The sequence below is a fragment of the Polistes dominula genome, unplaced genomic scaffold (assembly GCF_049000335.1).
Source record: "Polistes dominula isolate Pdom_NZ unplaced genomic scaffold, Pdom_raw_medaka contig_15, whole genome shotgun sequence".
Classification (NCBI taxonomy): Eukaryota; Metazoa; Arthropoda; class Insecta; order Hymenoptera; family Vespidae; genus Polistes; species Polistes dominula.
Window position 1 is genome coordinate 8,136,773 of NW_028300915.1, and position 18,638 is coordinate 8,155,410.

Below are 18,638 nucleotides of genomic sequence, written 5' to 3' on the forward strand. Positions count from 1 at the left end.
TCGCCAAAACATAAGACACCATTTTTATAGAGCAGTTAATTTCCTACAAAAATTTGTATTGCGCATCTTATAATAGCCATTTATTGTCCAGTTATAAAATTCATAAACAAAAATGAAATTTGTCTAAAAATCATCAAATTTAAATCTTCAATATCATTCAAATGGTGAGGTTTACGGAAAAAATTTAAGATACCTTTTTTGTAGAGCATTAAATTTTCTACAAAATTCGTCTAAAATATTTTTCTGTACAATCAATAAATAATGAGGTATGAATTTTAATCTATTAGACTGAAAAAAAAATAAAAAACTGCGATGCGGAGGATCTTCCTATTAAAATTAAGAGCTCATATTTGGTGAGAATTGTTTTAAGGTGTCTAGCAACCCATTTTTCCGTGGCACTTGAAAAAAAAAAAGTCATTTTTTTGACCCACCCTAAATATATATATATATATATATATATATATATATATATATATATATATATATATATATATATAATATTTTAACTTTTAGACGGATATGAATGTAGAATAGTTTTTTTTGTTACTTGTATATGAAAGATAATTCTATAAGTACGTGTAATATACACACGTATATATCAATCATTTCCATAATATCGCAAATATTCAACATATTAAAGCATCCGATATGGCGTTTCGGAACTATATCGCAGATCGATATAATTAAATTGTTTAATCCCAATAAAAATGTTTCATATGCTGAATTATTGTTATATATAATCGAAAATATTCATTATTTAAATATATATATATATATATAACTATAGATGTACCTTGAATTATTTTTCATTGATACATTTCTTCAATCAAATTAGCGTACATATTAGAGACAACTTTTCTTTTCAGTTTCAATGTTGGACCTAATTCTCCTGTTGGTATTGAAAAATCGTGCGGTAGAATACGGAATTTTTGTACTTTTTGTGCATTACTCGTTGCTTTTGTATTAGCTCTTTTAATAGCTTCTTCTACTTCCTTATATACCTAAAAAATAAAAACAAATAATTTTTAGTTATTATCATTTTTAGTTTAATATCAAATTATAATTTAATTTATAATATATAATTATAAATTAAATTGAAATGTATTTAGGGAGCATATTCAGGGAATATTTACAAGTGGATCTTTTGAATTCACGATTTCGCTAATCGTCTTTGCATTACTTCCTATAGATTTTAACCATCTTAAGGTATCTGAAGTCAACTCGTCTAATGGTTCACCAGTGTCTGCTTTTGTTTCAGCCTAGAAAAATATTATTTATTTTTATTTTGATATTCTTATTTGAAACAATTTTTTTAACGTATCGATCGTAATCTACCTTTAATGTAACTAAAACAGTCAGATATTTTCTTTTATCTCCAATTAGTAAAACATTACTAAGAACTGGTAATTCAGATAATATTAATTCTTCGATATGTACAGGTGGTATATTTTCACCACCTGCTGTAATAATCAGTTCCTTTATTCTACCTAAATAAGAGCAACAATAATGATCATTGAAATAATTTCATAAAAAATGATTAAGAAAAAGTAAAAATCATAATAATTACCAGTAATATATAATAAGCCGTCAGCATCTAATTTACCAAGATCACCACTGTGCAACCATCCTTCTTCATCTATGGACTCTTTAGTTTTTTCTGGATCATTCAAGTATCCCATAAAAATATGTCGACCGTACATGCAAACTTCACCTTCGCCACTTTCGTTAATATTTTCTAATTTTGTACGAAAACCAGGTAAAACAGTACCAACACTGTCTAGCCTTAATAGACAAAAAATTGTATACCTTTTTATGTCAATAACGTGAAGTTTAAAAATTTTTTTGTTTATTCACATTACCTGTAATTGTCAGGTAAAGTTATACTGTGCGGCCCACTACATTCGGACATACCAAATGCATCCATTATAGGAATATCTAGGCTCAAAAAATATTTTTTAACTTCTATATTTAAAGGTGCTGCTGCAGTGAAGAAAAATTTACATTTGTCTAAACCTAAAGTTATCTTAACTTTATTGAAGACAAGCCATTTAGCTATAACGTAACCCCAATGCTTATAATCAATACCATTCATTTTGTTCGTATTATAAAGAAGACCTTGTGCTTTAGCCCAACTTGCTATCCAAGCTTTGATACGCGAATTATTACGCGCTACCAACTGCATTTTTTCATAAATTTTTTCCCAAACTCTTGGAACACCTAAGAAAGCGGTTGGCTTTGCTGCAACTAATGTTTCTATCAAACTTCCTTTAAGAGCATTTTTATCAGCAAAATATATTGTGCTTGCTAAAGACATACTCAGAAATATGTCAACTAACTGTAATTATAAAACGATATTCAAATGAATCAATTTGCTTGATGATTATTATTAACTTATTTCATCTAATTGATATCTCTTACCTGCGCTGCAACATGTGATAATGGTAAATAACTGACCAAAGTTTCCTTAGCAGGTTCAAAATTGACACATTTCCTAATGGATCGTGTAATGTGTATAAGATTGTCATGATTCAACATAACGGCTTTTGGATTGCCAACTGTACCAGACTAGAAGATTCAAAATATTCGTCAATACAATTAGATAATGCGTATTAATGAAATCTTGATTATATCATTTTACTTACAGTGTATACTAATGTACAACATTCGTTAACACCAATAGTTTTTAGAATAGATTCTAATTTATCGTCAGATTCTTGTTTACCGATTTCTAATAGTTCATGCCACTGAAAAAATACAAAATTGATAATATTTTATTAAAATAATTGAATATACATACTGACGAGGGCAATTGTAACTAGAAAGTAATCATATATCATGTGTTTACATTATGGTTTATATACAAACTCTTTTGTAAATAATTTGAAATAAGAACTGTACGAATACTTCTTGCTCGTATATTTCTGCCGAGTTTTTCGTTTTCCTTGTCAATTTTTTAATTTATTCAAAACAATTATTTTTTGTTTCATTATATCTATTATAGAAACTTTCAAGAATATGAATAAATTCATTCTTTATAAAAAATTAGTTAATAAACTACAATTTCACAACATTTTATTTCAAATTGATCGGTGTACGAATACTTTGTACACCCATTGTATGTATATATTATACTGTTACATATTCTTACACTTAACACATCTTTCTCTTTAGGGATTCCTTCATATTGAATAATAGCTTTTAAATGGTGCAAATTCTTTCTAATTTGTAATATTTTTTCCAATTGCTTAGAATCCTCAACGACTATTATATTCGCTTCACTATGTTGAGCACAATATTGACATGCTTCCGCAGAATTCGTCGTGTAAATACCGGCAGCAAACCCTCTGAAACATTTATTATGCATATTATGATTTATGATATTTCAATAATGTTATATATTTTCATTTATTTGATTTCTTACCCGGCATATATAGCAGCGATATCGGAAATAAACCATTGTGGACTATTAAATCCTAAAATACAGACACTATGATATCTCTCTAAACCCAGTTTTAAAAATGCCTTGGCTACGGTCCTTACTTCAGTCTCATATTGCCTATAAATTATTTTTTAATAGTAAACAATGAATACCGTATACGTAATGTGTATCAAAAATTCAAGCTCTCGATCGATAATATTTTTAAAAAGCACTTACTTATAAGTGTATGTTGTATTTGTACCATCCAGTCCTGGTTGTGATATCATAGCTAAATGATCAGGATATTTCTTGGCTATTGATGATAAAATACCAGGTATGGAAACAGGTAAAGTTGCATTAATATCTTCGCCTAATTTTATCCTAACTCGACCATAACGTTCTGTTGTTACATCTACATCTGACATTAACACCTGATCTGGGCCTAAAAATTATAGAGAAAAAAATATTAGGCATTGTGATCATATTTTAGAGAAAATATGTATGTGATAAAAATTTACCTTCTAAGCCTGTTTGACTAGCTACCGCATATCGAATGTGAGGCTCATTAAGTCCCTATGATACACAATAAATAAAACATATGTTAGATTATAATAAATAATGTAATAAATAAAGTAACCGTACATTTAGATAAATGAAAATAAAATTGTTACCTTTTCAGTCCTGTTATAGCCATTAAGAATACTGTTCAATGAAATAGGCTGCACTGCAGTCATATTTTCTATAATGTAATAAAGAAAAAGAATAATCACAATAAAAATCCTAAAACCATTAGTGTCTTACTGCCAAATCAGATTTATTTTAATAATCATGTTTATCCAATCTATACGTTTATTGTTAACAATACTAAGAACAACATTTAAAAAAACATAATTAAAAAACAAACTAGATGTTTGTTATCAATCAGATAACATTTCTAGAGATTTAAAAAATATTATTAAGATAACATAAATTCAACTATCCCGCGCAATATATCATCCAACACTTTCGACCTATTGTGATTTATCGAATTTCCGCTTGGTCGAAGAATAATACTAACATAATTAAATGTAACACTGTTATTGCAATGTAACGGTATTTCAGAAAGATTGTTTGCATACCAATTAATCAAAACAAAAAAAGATTACAAATATGAATATAGTTATTAAAGCACATACATTATAAACTCGATTCGAATAGAAGAGAACTAATGACTCGCAAAAGATTAGCGCTCATTTTACAAGAAAAACATATATACACGATGATAACAATACATTCTTATTTTTTTATCTATTGCCATACGTAATGCACATCGGCCGATGTATGAGCAAAGTCGAAAACTAAATTATTATTGTTTCTCTCTTTTCTTCTTTTTTTTCCTTCTTTTTTCTGACATTTTATGCAAATCACATACAAATACTAATTCTATTTTTCAACAAAATTTAAACCATTTTGTACAATAGACTCAAAAGTAATTGCTTGTGGTACGCAATATAATTTACTTTTTAAATTTACCGCTTAGCTATTTTTAATTTTTCCTTTTCCCATTTCCCTCTTCGTATATATCTTCATGATTTCAAAAAAATCAGTTTTTTTTAATTTAATTTATTATTTAAACAATGATAAATATTTATCAATCAATTATACGTTGATCGTATATTACAGGAACTATTTTTATATCGATTTAAAGATATTCGTATTATTATAATTTTATAATAAATTTATAATATTTTTCAATAATATCGATCAATCGAATGACTAATGTATTCATGATTAATCAAGAGAAAATAAATAAAAATAATCGTATAGTAAATGCATGTTTGACTAATACCTGTCACATTGATTAAACTATACTTCATAGTTTTATTAATAATTCATATTTTTCAATCGATGAATTATACGATATTTTTCTATAAACGGTTGATAAATGCTATTATCAATTAATATTTGAAAACACAGTAAATAGTTACGCAAAGAACTCAAAGTTCACATTACCGAGTACGCAATACATTGTACATACTTTTTCTTTCACGTTCTATTCCTTTATGTAAAAAGCAATGCAAATTAAATGATAGATAATTTACAACTAAAATTTAAAAATCAAGTTTTTAATTTAATTCAATACCTTTGCAAAGTAGAATAACCATGGTTTTAGCAGTTTACGCCCGTCTCGTGTATGTCAAATTGTACTTAGAGAACTATTGAACTCGCAGAAATCAATAACAAAATATCGGGCAACCCTTTAGCGCGAAATTTAAATATGCTTCTTATGTTCTCTTTTATTCTGCGTTTAAATTAAAAACTTTCTATAATATATTTATACATATATTATTATTATTATTATTATTATTATTATTATTATTATTATTATTATTATTATTATGTATCTGATGAACATATTCTAAGAGTTCTGTTAAACATAAGTTAAACAAAAATTAAATTCAAATTTCAGCTCTTTATCTTAGAGGGCATGCCCAAATGCGTAGTTACTTTTTTATATTTGAATAACACAAATATTTTTAATACTTTTGTATTAAATACATACAATATAATAATGTATTAATTATTATAAATTAACCCTTTCGTTACTAACAGCTCATATACGCGAGTCGTCGACGATGCGTATGTACAGGCAAATTTATATGGAACGATACTATTACACAAGCAATAATAAAAGAGTTTATTATTTATGAATTAATTAACACATTATAATATTAACATACAATATATAATTAACATATAATTATAGAGTAAACAATTTTAACTTTAGTACAAATTTTATAGCCAAACGTTTTTAGGTTCACGAAATATTTGATACCAATTCTCCAAATTATTTATCTTATCATTTTTAGAGTTTTCTTCTTGATGTTTATTAGATTATAAAATATTCTTATCTTATGTTATTATTATGTTATTATATAAATATGTATTTTTCTAAAACAAGAAAATGAATAATCACGTTGAAAATCACGTGCAAGTAATTTGTTTTGATTATGTGAAATCGGGTATGACGTATCTATTTTCTTTTATTAAGTAACGTTTGAATAAATATGTCATTAAAATATTGGATAATTGCTGTTACATTAGATGACAAAAAAAAAATAGAAACACGCTATCAGATAGTATTATATAATGCTACAATAAGCAAGTAATAGTTGATTATGTTCACTTGTACTTCCATTTTCCGAATATTTCTGTATATTATTTATAAGCAAAAAAAGATGTAAAGTGAATTGCAATATTAATAATAGTATAAAGGATCATAAAAATAATACCATAAGAACAAAAAATATTATTTTAAGTTATATAAATCAAAATATATTATTTTAAATTTACTAAAGTATAATTTTTGGCCTTGGATCCACTAGAAACATGAAATATGAACAAATTCATTAATTAGAATTAACGTTGCTCAAAATTTTTAAGTTAAAATTTACCTAATCAGTAAAGTTATTAATTAATCGTTATGTCCGATAGTATAAATTAGTATAATAAATCACAGCTGTAATACAAAATTAAATATTGCCTAAATTAAACTAAATTTTGAACATCTGCTTTAATTAACTATTGCAATAAATTATTAAATATATTAACGAAAGTGAAACACAATAACTACTCACAATGTTATGCAAAATGAATCTTTTCACTGTCTTCTATACTGTAAATGTCCTTTATTATATAGTTTTTAGTTACGTTTTTTTACTATCTACATTTGTAATGACTTTTATCATTAATAGTGAAGAGATATAATTAAATAAATTGGTAATATATAATATTAGTTACTACAAATATAGTAATATTATACTTGAAATAATTTGAAATGAAATAGTAACATTTCTTGAAGACAATCATTAATTTCATTGTTTGCTTGTAGTAAACGTACATATGCGCGTGCCCGTAACCATTTTAAATACTTTACCGGTCGCAAGGTTTTAACAGAATATGCACGTTCGAACGGTCGCTTAGCCGCAGATTCTACTAGCAGATTCTAATAACAAATTCTAACAAAATTCTAATAACAAATTACTGTTCATATAATGATAATAATTGTTCATTACCATGTCAACCGATTAATAAGCTATCGGTCGGCGACAAAAAGCTGATTAAGGGGCACCACTAGTGTGAAATTTTGAAAAAAACAATTTTTTTTTATTTGCATATTTTTCCATAGTTTATATCTTTAAAAATAACATATTAAAATTTCAAGTATATATCTCACATGGTTTTTTAATTACAGCCATCTGATATTTCTTGATTTAAAACGATTAAATCAGTAACTGAAAATTTAAAAGCATTTTTCTCGAAATTACATTTTTCAAATTTGCTGCAGTTATAACTCGAAGACAAATCATCCGATCGATTTAATTCTTGTTGCAGCTTCTTTTATATATGTTTATCCATACCATGATTTTCCAGTTTTTCGATAGAATAAAAAATGTAATTTTGATAGGCCAAAAATCATCACATTTTCGCACGAAATTTTAAACTTTTTTTTAAAACTCCGTCATTTTGTTAAATTTCAATTTTTTTTTGACTGAGAGTCATGGTACAAGCAATTCCTTCTAGTTTAATAAACTTTTTGGTTTTTTGATTTCATGCACTGCGAAGGTCGCTATAACTACAGCAGTGGGGGGAGAACTTTTTTGGGCCTTGGGAGATTGTCAATAACTCGCTTAATTTTAAATTTTTTGGTCCAAAAATTATGTCATATATTCATTAAATATTCATGAATATCTCTTTAAAAAATTAAAACATTCCATGCAGTAATTTTCTTTAAAAAAATTCTCAAAAATCACCTTTTTTCAGGCGGTCAAATTAGTGATACCCCTTAATAGGCTTTTTTCAGTAAGCATCGGCGACAAAAAAAGCCTATTAATAGGCTTATTTAGACCATTGAAGAATGACCATTCATATAAGAAGAGCGTATAGACAATTATTTTGTTATTTTATGTTAATTATATTATCAATCGTCACAAATATAGTATTAGTTGTCTCGAAAAGATTATAAAATAAGATTGTATACTCCATTTCATTAAAAAAACACGGGTTACTTCGTGATCCATCTGTAACAATACGAGACGCGCAATACGAGAAAATTCGTGAGCGGTCCTTAATATGTTAAAATACTGGACATTATTTGCATATTTATCGAAACCAGCTATAACTTAGTGAGAATTATATATATAAAACTGACAACCGATAAGTGTTAACCCCTTTGCCTACACGGTATCTGCCGATTGCGCGAGCCATAGTAAACAAGAATATCGGTCGCGCGTCTGCCATTCAGCTCTTCGACATGTGCAAAATGTATACTTTTTATGACATGTATATTTCGATGCAACAAAAGGAATTGTGCAAAAATAAACAAGGTTTGGGTACAAATAGTAATTTTAAGACGTCTATATAGGCCGCAATCATAATCAATATAACACGAATTCTTTACTACGAGTCAGACTCGCGGTTATAAGCTAAAAATAATTAATAAGCTAGCGCTCGATAAAGTGTTAAATTGAATTGTGTGAGAACACATAAATAGGTTCATAGAACTGAAAGGGTTAAGTGCGATCCAGATCGAAAACTTAATTCAATGAATTTCTTGAAAATAAAAAAAAATAAAAACAATTTCATTTTTATAATATGTACTATTATTCTTTTTATTCTTAAATTTATTCGATGATCTTGAGATGATCTTAAGCTATTTATAAATTTATTAACTACGTCATCGTGTTCAAAGGTTGGTGAAACATTGGAGAGTAAATCGCAAATAAGTCATGATCTCAAAACCGAACAAATAACTTGTAAGATAAAACATACATTTCTGTAGAATATGTAAAAATCGCTAAAAAAAGATCGTTCGGTAACAAAATAAAGCACACAAGCTAAAACAATTATACATAAACTTTATATAAATGAAACAAAAAAATTTTTTTAAGTCAAATATGAAATTTAACAAATTATTGGAAAGTTTTCGAAATGCTAGTTTCAAAATATACACATTTTCTTTTTCTTTTTTAAGCTTTTTATGTAAAATAAAAAATATGAAATAATTTATCGTTATAAATAAATTAATAAAAAAGTAAAATACAAAATATATAAATAAAAAATATTAGCAGATTTGAAATGAAATAAACAACATTAAAATACAAGAATATCAAAAAAACGAAATAATAAAGAACATTGAATTACAAATATAATTTCAATCTTGAACAAGGGATAAGAAGGTCACGTTTTTATTGATCTCTTCAAATGCTTTATTAGCATAAGTTTATATACACAATTGTTTCCGTATAAATGTATATTAAATGCGTATTTATATGTATTACTATGTCTTATGTAAAGAGTAAAATGTATTTTAACAAAATAACAAATTTCCAATTATTGAGAATCGTATATGTGCATTTATTTTGCAGCTATCAGAAAAAACAAACTCAAAGAAAAACAAGGAATAGGTTGAAAGAATAATAGGAGTAAAGAATATAAAATGATTAAATATTTGCATAAACATGTTATAAAATTTAAATATAAATAGTTTAGTGAATTAATCAAAATAAAAAAAAGTAATAAGAAACTTACAAATAGACCGAGAAATTTATTTTTTTTAAAAGATAATTTAAATTAACTCATTGATCTTCGAATTTACAAGAGAATTTACAATAAGAAATTGTTAGTCTGATTATAAAATATGAAAATTACTATATGCAAATATAGTATAGTTTTATAAAAAAAGTTTTATAAAAAGTTTTATAATATTATTATATAATATTAACATTATATATGTGTCCATGATGTGTGCGCGCGCGTATCAGGATGCTTGTACGAGTAAGTGAATACGTGTGTCCGCATGTTTATTAATATACATAATATACTTCAGTATCAATAATTATACGTATAAAAACAATGTCACGATTAAACAATATTAACTCTTATTCATCGTCAACTTTTTTCATACGATTCTCAATAGTAGCTATTTTCGATTTACAGTAGGCCCTCGACTTTCGCACGTAATTGGTTCCTGAAAGTGTATGCGAATGTTGAATGTTCGAAAGTACAGGGATGTAAAAAAATATGCACCAAAAACTATATTTTAAAGTATTTATCTAAATTAGCAAAACACACAACACGTTGACGCACACCATAATGCAAGACTGAAACTGTTTTGTTCTGTTTATCCGAACAGCATTGTCATCTGATGGCTAGTCTAACGTCCCCTCTCAGGGGACATCCGATCGCAGAGGATTTAAAGAGTTGAATCAAAAAATGTTCAAAATAGCGAATTGTGCGAAAGTAGAATGCGTGCAAGTCGAGGGTCGCCTATATATGCATATACATATTTTTTTGTACGATTTCTTTTATGCGGTCCCTATCCTCCGCATAAAAACAGGTTTTACTGTATACGTAATCACATTTAAATGCACGATCGTTTTATTTTTACATGAAAAAATCTACGTGGGTAGAAAATATTTTTCTTATTCGATCAAAGTAACTTTTACTTTTTAAAATACAAGTTTTTTCTTTTTTGTTGAGGTTCGAAACTTTTCAATCCACCCACGAACGTGAATGAAGATCCATGAAAAATAAAAAAAGATTTAGGGGCTAAATTCTAGTAATAAAAAGTTCAAAAACGAAACTAGCGGGAAGCGCAAAAATTTGTACAAATTTGTGTACACATATACACATTTAATTTTTATCTTTTTTAATTTTTCTTATTTTTTAATTGTTGTTTCTATTTTTTTTATTTTTTTTTTTTAATGTTGTATATAAAATTTAATTTGTAACATAAATCTTTCGGTACTTACTAAAATCTAAATTCCGTTAGCGTAGTAACTCTGAATCCGCGATCGAAAAAAACCGGAAAAGGAAAAAAAAAATAATAGAAAGAATCTGCTAGCAAGATAACATCAGAAAATTAATCGCGGTTTTTCATGATAAATTATTAAACACAAACATATTAACATCCGTACTTATGTGAATGTAAACTAACGTATTTAAAAAGAGAAATTTTAGTCATTTTTTTTTCATTTCAAAAGAGAATAAACAATTAATAACAAACATTATTTCACGATACGCTAAAACGAATTAAAAATCAACATAGAAAATCTAAACGAAACTAATCGTAGCATAACTTAACTTGATATCGATCAACGATATTAAGAAATAAGTAGAGCGATAATTATACGAAGATAGATAAAAAAATAAGAACAAATAGATAATAAACGAAAAGATTCTAAATTTAGAATTTAATTGCAAATAATTTAACCTAATATCGATCGACTAATGATTAAGAATTAATAATGAAAAATTTGAAAAGCCATTAAGAAGAAAATTTATGCAAAACTTATTCTCGTTCGTGACAATTTTGGTCAAAGTAGATCTATGATGATTTAAATGAACTGGCTTACAGATGTACTTGACGTTATTGGAATAAGGAAACTCACCTGTTTATTTTGTTTCGTTTTAACGACTTCGAACGTCCTGCAAAATTTAAAAAAAAAAAATAATAATCGAAGATAAAGTTTGCGTTTTTCTCTTTTTTTTTGTGTTGTTTTTGTTGTCGATAAATACACTATTAAAATAAGCTATTTGTTCTCAATATCGAAAAACACTTTCGATAAGTCAGACGGTCACGCTACTAATGCCACGCAAATACATTGCTTGGTATAACACTAGAAGGAGAAGAAGACCACGTGGTTAAGAAAGAAATACGTGTACTTTGTAGAGTTTAGATTGCGAATATTGGCATAACATTCTGTTCACTTGTCTTTTATATATGATCCTTAATAAAGACCGTTCCCAAAGACGTTTATCATTTATTTCATTCTGTGCCACCAAAATCTTATATTCTCGAATTTCGATTGGTTTGAAATATCTAATCATTTGAATGATTGCATTTATATTTCACATTGAAGCAAACAAAAGGAAGAAAAAAAGAGATTCCACGACTTTTTAAACATAAAAAAAGAAAAAAGCAGATAGAATGATCTTTGAACTATGGTATGGCAAGTTGTATATTCAAATGTTATACAAAAACCTCTTTAACACGTTGAGCGCGACGCAAATTCTTACGGAAATCTTCGTCAAGCCACACGCAGCAAAACGAAAAGTTAAGCGTCAGGCACCAGTGCTTGACAGGGCCTAAACGGGAAGTTCAGTGTCAGTCACTGGTGACTGACGTGGCTACGGAGGCTAGATACAAGGAGGACGAACGCAATGCTTTGGAAATGTACGAAAATGACGGGACAGATTTTTGCCACTAAAGCGCGTTAGTGTGACTAAGATCAGGTTTTTAAAACCTTGTTTATTGTCACGGGAATGTAACTATTGTACTCACGCGTTAAAGCAATAAGAAAAAATTTTTTATTATTTTACAATTATTTCCAAGATATTATCGTCAATTTGTTATGTAAATCTATTCAAGATCATCTTACCTAGTCGCAGTTGAGTAAAGGATGGAAAACTAAATTAAAAAAGTTCAATTACAAGTAAATTGTAATTTATTATCGTAATTTGCATTTTTTACAAGACTAGAAATTTCTCTAGCATAAGTAGAGTTAAAAAACAATAAATAATAGATTTAATAAGAATAATAAGTTTATTAATAATTTATGACAGTTTAGAGTATTTACGAAGTTTTTTTGTTTTCAACTTCCGATCGTTTAAAGTACGATTAATTAAATTTACTAAGAAATTTCCACGCATGATGATAAAATTATTTAAAATTTTAGCCATAAGTTCTTTGACATGTTTATCACAGCCTAACATTGGTAAAAATTTTGCCTTTGAAATTTTTTCCAAAATCTGGTTCACTGTATTTATTTTAATTGTCTTAGTACCTACGAATTCATTAATATTTTCACTACATGAGTTTTCGTGATTCACAATACCATTCTCAATAATTGCATCAATGTCATTAAGCCAATTTTTTTTTAACGAATTCGATACAATCAGAGATTCCTTTGTTTGCATTAATGACTGAAGAAGCTCACAAGCCGTGACATTAGACCCTTTTGGAGGGGTGACTAGCGAATATGAACAGAGTAATCGGAAAACCTGTCCAAATAGAATGGTGTCTGGATGATCATTACAGCGATAAATACTTCTCATGATACCAAAATATTTCTGAAAACGATAAACGTAAAAATTTTAAAATAGTAAAAGAACGATAAATTATACAAGATAAGAACGATAATACATACTTCCAGTTGATCTTGATTAAGGTGAGACGTCATTAAATATTCGTAGTTGCATTCTTTGTGTATTGTTTTTTTGGTATTAATTGCTGGTTTAATCCACTACTCCATAATTTTATCCAGATCAGGGTGCTTTTGAAAAAAGAAAATTATTACGTGAATTGCAACAGATTGAAGATAGATAAACGTAGAAAGATAGAAGAAATGTAGAAGGATTTTGTAAAGATAGAATTCTGCAAAAAAAAATTAAACTTTTTACTTTGAGTTTGACTAACCCATTTGCATCATTGCATTTTTTTATATTAGTAATTAATAACTATCAATTAAGGTTATATTGCCTGTGGTACAGTGAATAAAGACGTATTTCTCCGATTTAATTTAGCATTCTTATTACGATCCTTGACTCGTCCACTTATACACCCATGAACAATGCATTTCTTTACCATTTTTAAATAAATATTACTTTTTATAAATTAAAAAAACATCAATACAATTGCTAATGATGCAGTATTGTCAACAATTATCAATGAAAAATATGACGTTATAAACCTGACTTCAGCGAACATAACGAAACCTAGCGGCGTATTTTCGAAAATAATCTTTCCTTTTCCTTCCATTCGTATGTGCTAATTATTTTCCTATGTCGTTCGCCCTCTTGTTATCTGGCTCCACGAAGGATAGATACCAGGAGTCCGAACGATATAGGATTTTTCGCATTTTTTGTGATAATCATTTCTTGACCCAGATCATAGTTCTCTTTTTGGCCACTGGCTGCGCAAGTATTTAGAACGTACCGATACTATTATTATTATTACACGTAAATTAAATATAAAATATTAATTTATTTTTTTAGAATTATTTTTATTAAAAAATGGGAAAGTGTTGTGCCGTTTATGGTTGCCTTAATGGCCGAAAGGCAAGTGAGAATTTAGGAAAAGTGGCTTTATTCAAAGCACCAAAAGTGGAAAACCTCAAAATAATATTAAAAATTTTATGTTAACCAATAATTGATTATTACATCTGTGTAGTTTTTAAATAATATTAATTCCACGTTTCTTAAAATATTTTTTTTCAGAGCTGTCAATAGCAACAAGACTTCCCGCGTAAGTATTTAAACGAGTACTCTGTGAAAACAGCGCGCCCTACCGGCAAAATATCTTGTCCCCTAAATTGACACCATTCTTTCAACATTACATTCGGACTCCTGGTATCTATCCTCTAGAGACCCTGTAGGAGGGACGCGCCATTTGGATTTCAAGGCTGAAAATGTGAGGGGACAGCTTCCGTTGCATCGCGCAGCCATGTTTATCTTTAGGATGTATTAACGGCTGTAGTTAATTTAAGTTTGGAATACTAATAGTTTTTATTGTGATATTTATGTTTAATTATTTTGTTTTTTTTTAGTAGTTTCTATAAGTGTAAGTTTAATTTACTTATTTAATAATTACAAGTATAGATGTACAAACCTAACCTATAACTTATCGTTTGTTTACAGACTTATTGTTTGTGATAAATAATCATGGTTCGACAGTGTATTCTTAATTACTAATATAAATTAATATTATTATTATTTATTTATATTAATTTTTAATATAAATTTTTAATTATCATTAAATATAATTCATTTTTTTCTGTATTTAATGCAATTCATTATTTCATAATTATTTCAATGTTTGAATATTTCGCGCGCAATCACCAGATTACACGAGTTTCTGTCCCCCAGCAATCTACATGGCGCGTCCCTCCTATAGGGTCTCTACTACCCTCCGTTTCTGGCTCCGTGGACGTGGCACACAATGTGTTAATTTTCGCAATTAAATCCTGTGTAATTTTTGTAGACGTCTTTATAATTGATTATTTATGTCTGGTTGTAATTTATTTATTATTAAAAAATACTTTAATCTTTTATGGAACAAATATAAATATTGAAGTATAAATAAAAATAATATTTTAACTTTACTATATTATTATCGTTCGTATTTGAACAGAGTAGTCATTGACGCATGTGCAATCGTATATTGCTAACAGTGATCCCATTCGTATGATAATTATCGTACGCGTCACATAATTTGAAGCATTGTACGATCCAAAATTTAGCTTGTACGATCCAAAATTCAGCTTGTATGTAATTAACGACAATTCGAAATTTCGATGTCTTGATTTTGTTTTTGTTCCGCGATTCGGTTGTCGGTCGTAGCGCACCCTACCGTACACAGTTAGACAATTTTTTGATAACCACAGCCAGGTAACAAGTGAAAATAGCTCGGAAACCAATCAAAAGTCAGGAAAACCTGAAAACTGAAAAACAGGAAATAGGAAAAAGAAAGATACGGAAACGAACTTGAGGACCCAAAAAAAAAGAAGGTCATCAAGTTTGAAAAAGTTTGTACTTTTACTCTTTTTGCAGATTTGAAAATGTAAAAATTATAAAATTTATAAATCTAAAAGCTAATCTTCAGAAAATCAGGAGTATCAAACCGAAAATTCCAAATTTTTTCCTGTGCGTACGATAATTTTTCTGTGTGTACGATAATTTTACGGCCCTGTGTCGATCAGACAAGCTAAAGTCTCTGGGATCACTGATTGCTAAAGTCCAGGATACATTTTTTCTTTCCATATCTTTTTCTCCATCTAATAGTCGAGAACATTTTAATATAATCTTCAATAATATATAAATATATATATATATATATATATATAAATATTTATATTTCGATTTATATTTAGTGATATATTGAAATCGAATTAAAAATGCCTGGTAAACCAATGGAACCAACTGGAGATACGTTACAGAAATTACAAACGGAGCGTCCATCGAACGGAAATTATCCGCAAGTAGTACGAGAAATAACGCAAACTGATCATTTAAATAAAAAGATTATTGGTATCGGTGTTAGAAAGAATGAAAAAATCTAACGGAGATTTCGACGGTTTTATGGAAAAAGAAACGACTAATTCTCAGGAGAACGATGATAGCGAATTTTAGGTTATGATTTGTTAATTTTGTCGATTTCGTTTTTCTTGAATAATTCGAAAGATTACAATCGTATAACAACGAAATATTGCTTTATTTTATTATTTTATACTATATTTAATTACATTTATATTTATACTTTGAATCTACGAAGATTTGTTGATATGATTACGTTAGCAGATTTTTCTGATCATGAAGATGAAATATTGGCAGAATATGAGAGAAAAGATGAAAATAGAGACGAAGAGAAAAATGATGAACTTTTAAGCAATGTAGATGAAGATGAAGATGAAAAAAATGTCGTTTCAAGAAGAATAGATCCTTCTAAATCGCAAAGGGCCATCAGTCGTAATCCCATACCTAAACTTAATACAGAACGTTTAAAAGGTCCTAAAGGTATACATACCATAGAAAAACATTTTGAAGGATTTAAGTTTTATGGGAAAGGAAGAGAAAAAATGGATTTAGATCGCATTATGAAAAGATTGGAACATTGGGCGCACAGATTGTTTCCTAAGTTGGATTTTGATGACTTTTTGGAAAAAACTGAAAAGCTTGGTTCTAAGAAAGATCTTTCTGTATTTGTGACCAAATATAGACACGATATGATATCATTAGATGATCCTGAAATCATCCAGAATAATTTAAGTGACGATGAGCCTATGGATAGTGAACCTTCCGCCATTGATGCATTTGACTTATTAATTGCAGAACAAATTGAAAAACAGAAAGAAGTTTTGGTACAACATAATCTTGACAAAAATGATACATCTGTTAATGATCATTCCAATGATATTTTTTGAAAATACATCTACTCAATGTTCTACTCAAACTGATAAAATCGTAGAAACTAGTGGATCGCAAATTAATACTCCAGAGTTAAGCTATGAAATAAAGGAAAGAATTGAAAGGAATAGACTACAGGCTTTAGAACGAAGAAGACTTGCTAAATTAAAAGCTATGGAAGAAACCAAGAAGAAAAATGAAATAAGAGAAAATGCAGAAATATAAATATCGAAATAAAGAAATACAAATATAGTGAAAGTTTGCGTTTACAAAATGTTTACAGGTTTTATAATGATAATGAGTATTTACAATATTTCTCAAAAATTTATTCACCCATCTTATTTCTTACATATAAAAAAACAATTCTTAACCTTTATTGGACGTTAGTCACGTCTTCCATGACTAATAGTATTTCGGCATTACGTAAAAGTGATAAATGAAATATGTATATGCATATAAACCAAAATCGCAATAACCTAATGAAAATCGTATGAAAAAAGCTTACGACCGATAATGATTAATATACTTATGTCATTTCTCATTGAACATTAATATAAATATAATAATTTTGTATGTTTCGTATGTTATAAAAAAAGAATATAATCATAAATAAATTATATTATTTCATAGTTACGTTCTACGTTTTTGTGTACTGATATATAATACATTATTACCACGTATAAAAGCATCACCATATTTGTCTTTTAATTGTCCATTAACATATTCCTCCGTTTGTTCTAATGCTATATTCATGTAGCCATCGAGACAAGCTAATACGCCTATAAATATTCACACAATTAATACTATATTATGATTGTTCTTGCATTCAAAATACAATTAAAATTAATAAAAATACAGGTGTATATATTATACATATACCTCTATAATCCACTCCGCTATTTAATTTAACAACAACGGGTCGGCCATGAATTTGTTGAATAAATTGCGACAATGCTTCTTTGCGGCTCATCTACAAAAGTAAATATTTATAAATGAATCATGATCGTCGATGAATTGTAAAATATAAAATGTACCTTTGTTACATCTCTTCAATGAATTTTTTTAACATGTAAATATTGAAATAAAAATAATGATTAATAAATAAATAAATGTGTACTCACGACTACTAAAATATGACAAATTTCAGACTTAAATTTTAAAGAGCAATTGTAAGATAAAATGTTAAAACATTAAATAACAAAAACTCAAAGACAGAAACTCGATATTTAAACGAATATTATCGATTGTCATAGTATTTTATTTAGACGACGTTAGG

The 18,638-nt window shown here is 27.8% G+C and overlaps 5 protein-coding genes across 11 annotated transcripts; 2 read left to right on the forward strand and 3 right to left on the reverse strand.

Moving 5' to 3' along the window:
- Window positions 1–749: 749 nt before the first annotated feature.
- bgm (acyl-CoA synthetase bubblegum family member 1) lies at window positions 750–12,123 on the reverse strand. Of its 4 annotated transcripts, XM_089170385.1 has the most exons (14): window positions 11,851–12,123; window positions 11,212–11,241; window positions 4,090–4,157; window positions 3,937–3,991; window positions 3,656–3,860; window positions 3,422–3,556; window positions 3,149–3,344; window positions 2,643–2,744; window positions 2,419–2,565; window positions 1,860–2,335; window positions 1,568–1,782; window positions 1,336–1,487; window positions 1,134–1,259; window positions 750–1,001 (listed from the first exon to the last, which is right to left on the reverse strand). In XM_089170385.1, the coding sequence occupies exons 3-14, from the start codon at window positions 4,150–4,152 to the stop codon at window positions 807–809; spliced, it is 2,067 nt and encodes a 688-aa protein (XP_089026511.1). In that variant the 5' UTR covers window positions 4,153–4,157; window positions 11,212–11,241; window positions 11,851–12,123; the 3' UTR covers window positions 750–806. The 4 variants fall into 4 exon arrangements, with proteins under 4 accessions (XP_089026511.1, XP_015186295.1, XP_015186286.1 ...); XM_015330809.2 differs by lacking the exon at window positions 11,212–11,241; XM_015330800.2 differs by lacking the exons at window positions 11,212–11,241; window positions 11,851–12,123 and adding an exon at window positions 5,541–5,630.
- A 765-nt stretch (window positions 12,124–12,888) lies between these two features.
- LOC107069190 (uncharacterized) lies at window positions 12,889–14,221 on the reverse strand. 3 transcript variants are annotated; one of them, XM_089170398.1, is made up of 3 exons: window positions 13,941–14,221; window positions 13,609–13,734; window positions 12,889–13,531 (listed from the first exon to the last, which is right to left on the reverse strand). In XM_089170398.1, exons 2-3 carry the CDS (start codon window positions 13,639–13,641, stop codon window positions 13,016–13,018), a joined length of 549 nt encoding a protein of 182 aa, XP_089026524.1. In that variant the 5' UTR covers window positions 13,642–13,734; window positions 13,941–14,221; the 3' UTR covers window positions 12,889–13,015. The 3 variants fall into 3 exon arrangements, with proteins under 3 accessions (XP_089026524.1, XP_089026523.1, XP_015181758.1); XM_089170397.1 differs by having other exon boundaries at window positions 13,609–13,835; XM_015326272.2 differs by having other exon boundaries at window positions 13,878–14,216.
- A 2,126-nt stretch (window positions 14,222–16,347) lies between these two features.
- Window positions 16,348–17,991, forward strand: LOC107071791 (TIMELESS-interacting protein). Its single transcript, XM_015331102.2, is given in 2 exon segments — window positions 16,348–17,372; window positions 17,374–17,991. Coding segments are annotated over 2 exon segments (846 nt in total). The 5' UTR covers window positions 16,348–16,740; the 3' UTR covers window positions 17,588–17,991.
- Window positions 16,354–16,617, forward strand: LOC149033229 (uncharacterized). The gene is given in 2 exon segments (XM_089170399.1): window positions 16,354–16,479; window positions 16,481–16,617. Coding segments are annotated over 2 exon segments (234 nt in total). The 3' UTR covers window positions 16,589–16,617.
- LOC107071797 (U6 snRNA-associated Sm-like protein LSm6) lies at window positions 17,667–18,621 on the reverse strand. Of its 2 annotated transcripts, none has more exons than XM_015331115.2 (3): window positions 18,484–18,621; window positions 18,242–18,332; window positions 17,667–18,141 (listed from the first exon to the last, which is right to left on the reverse strand). In XM_015331115.2, the coding sequence occupies exons 2-3, from the start codon at window positions 18,330–18,332 to the stop codon at window positions 17,993–17,995; spliced, it is 240 nt and encodes a 79-aa protein (XP_015186601.1). In that variant the 5' UTR covers window positions 18,484–18,621; the 3' UTR covers window positions 17,667–17,992. The 2 variants fall into 2 exon arrangements, with proteins under 2 accessions (XP_015186601.1, XP_015186609.1); XM_015331123.2 differs by having other exon boundaries at window positions 18,397–18,548.
- Between the last annotated feature and the right edge of the window lie 17 nt (window positions 18,622–18,638).

Excerpts from the sequence above, each read along its gene's own strand:
- bgm (XM_089170383.1), bottom strand. The coding sequence starts at position 5,274 with ATGAAGTATAGTTTAATCAATGTGACAG. Across the intron at positions 2,566-2,642 it reads GTTGTACATTAGTATACACT|TCTGGTACAGTTGGCAATCC; the intron begins GTAAGTAAAATG and ends TGAATCTTCTAG. Across the intron at positions 2,336-2,418 it reads TATCACATGTTGCAGCGCAG|TTAGTTGACATATTTCTGAG; the intron begins GTAAGAGATATC and ends TTATAATTACAG.
- LOC107069190 (XM_089170398.1), bottom strand. The coding sequence starts at position 13,641 with ATGACGTCTCACCTTAATCAAGATCAACTGGAA. Across the intron at positions 13,532-13,608 it reads TTAATCAAGATCAACTGGAA|AAATATTTTGGTATCATGAG; the intron begins GTATGTATTATC and ends TATCGTTTTCAG.
- LOC107071797 (XM_015331115.2), bottom strand. The coding sequence starts at position 18,332 with ATGAGCCGCAAAGAAGCATTGTCGCAATTTATTCAACAAATTCATGGC. Across the intron at positions 18,142-18,241 it reads TAGCGGAGTGGATTATAGAG|GCGTATTAGCTTGTCTCGAT; the intron begins GTATATGTATAA and ends GAATATTTATAG.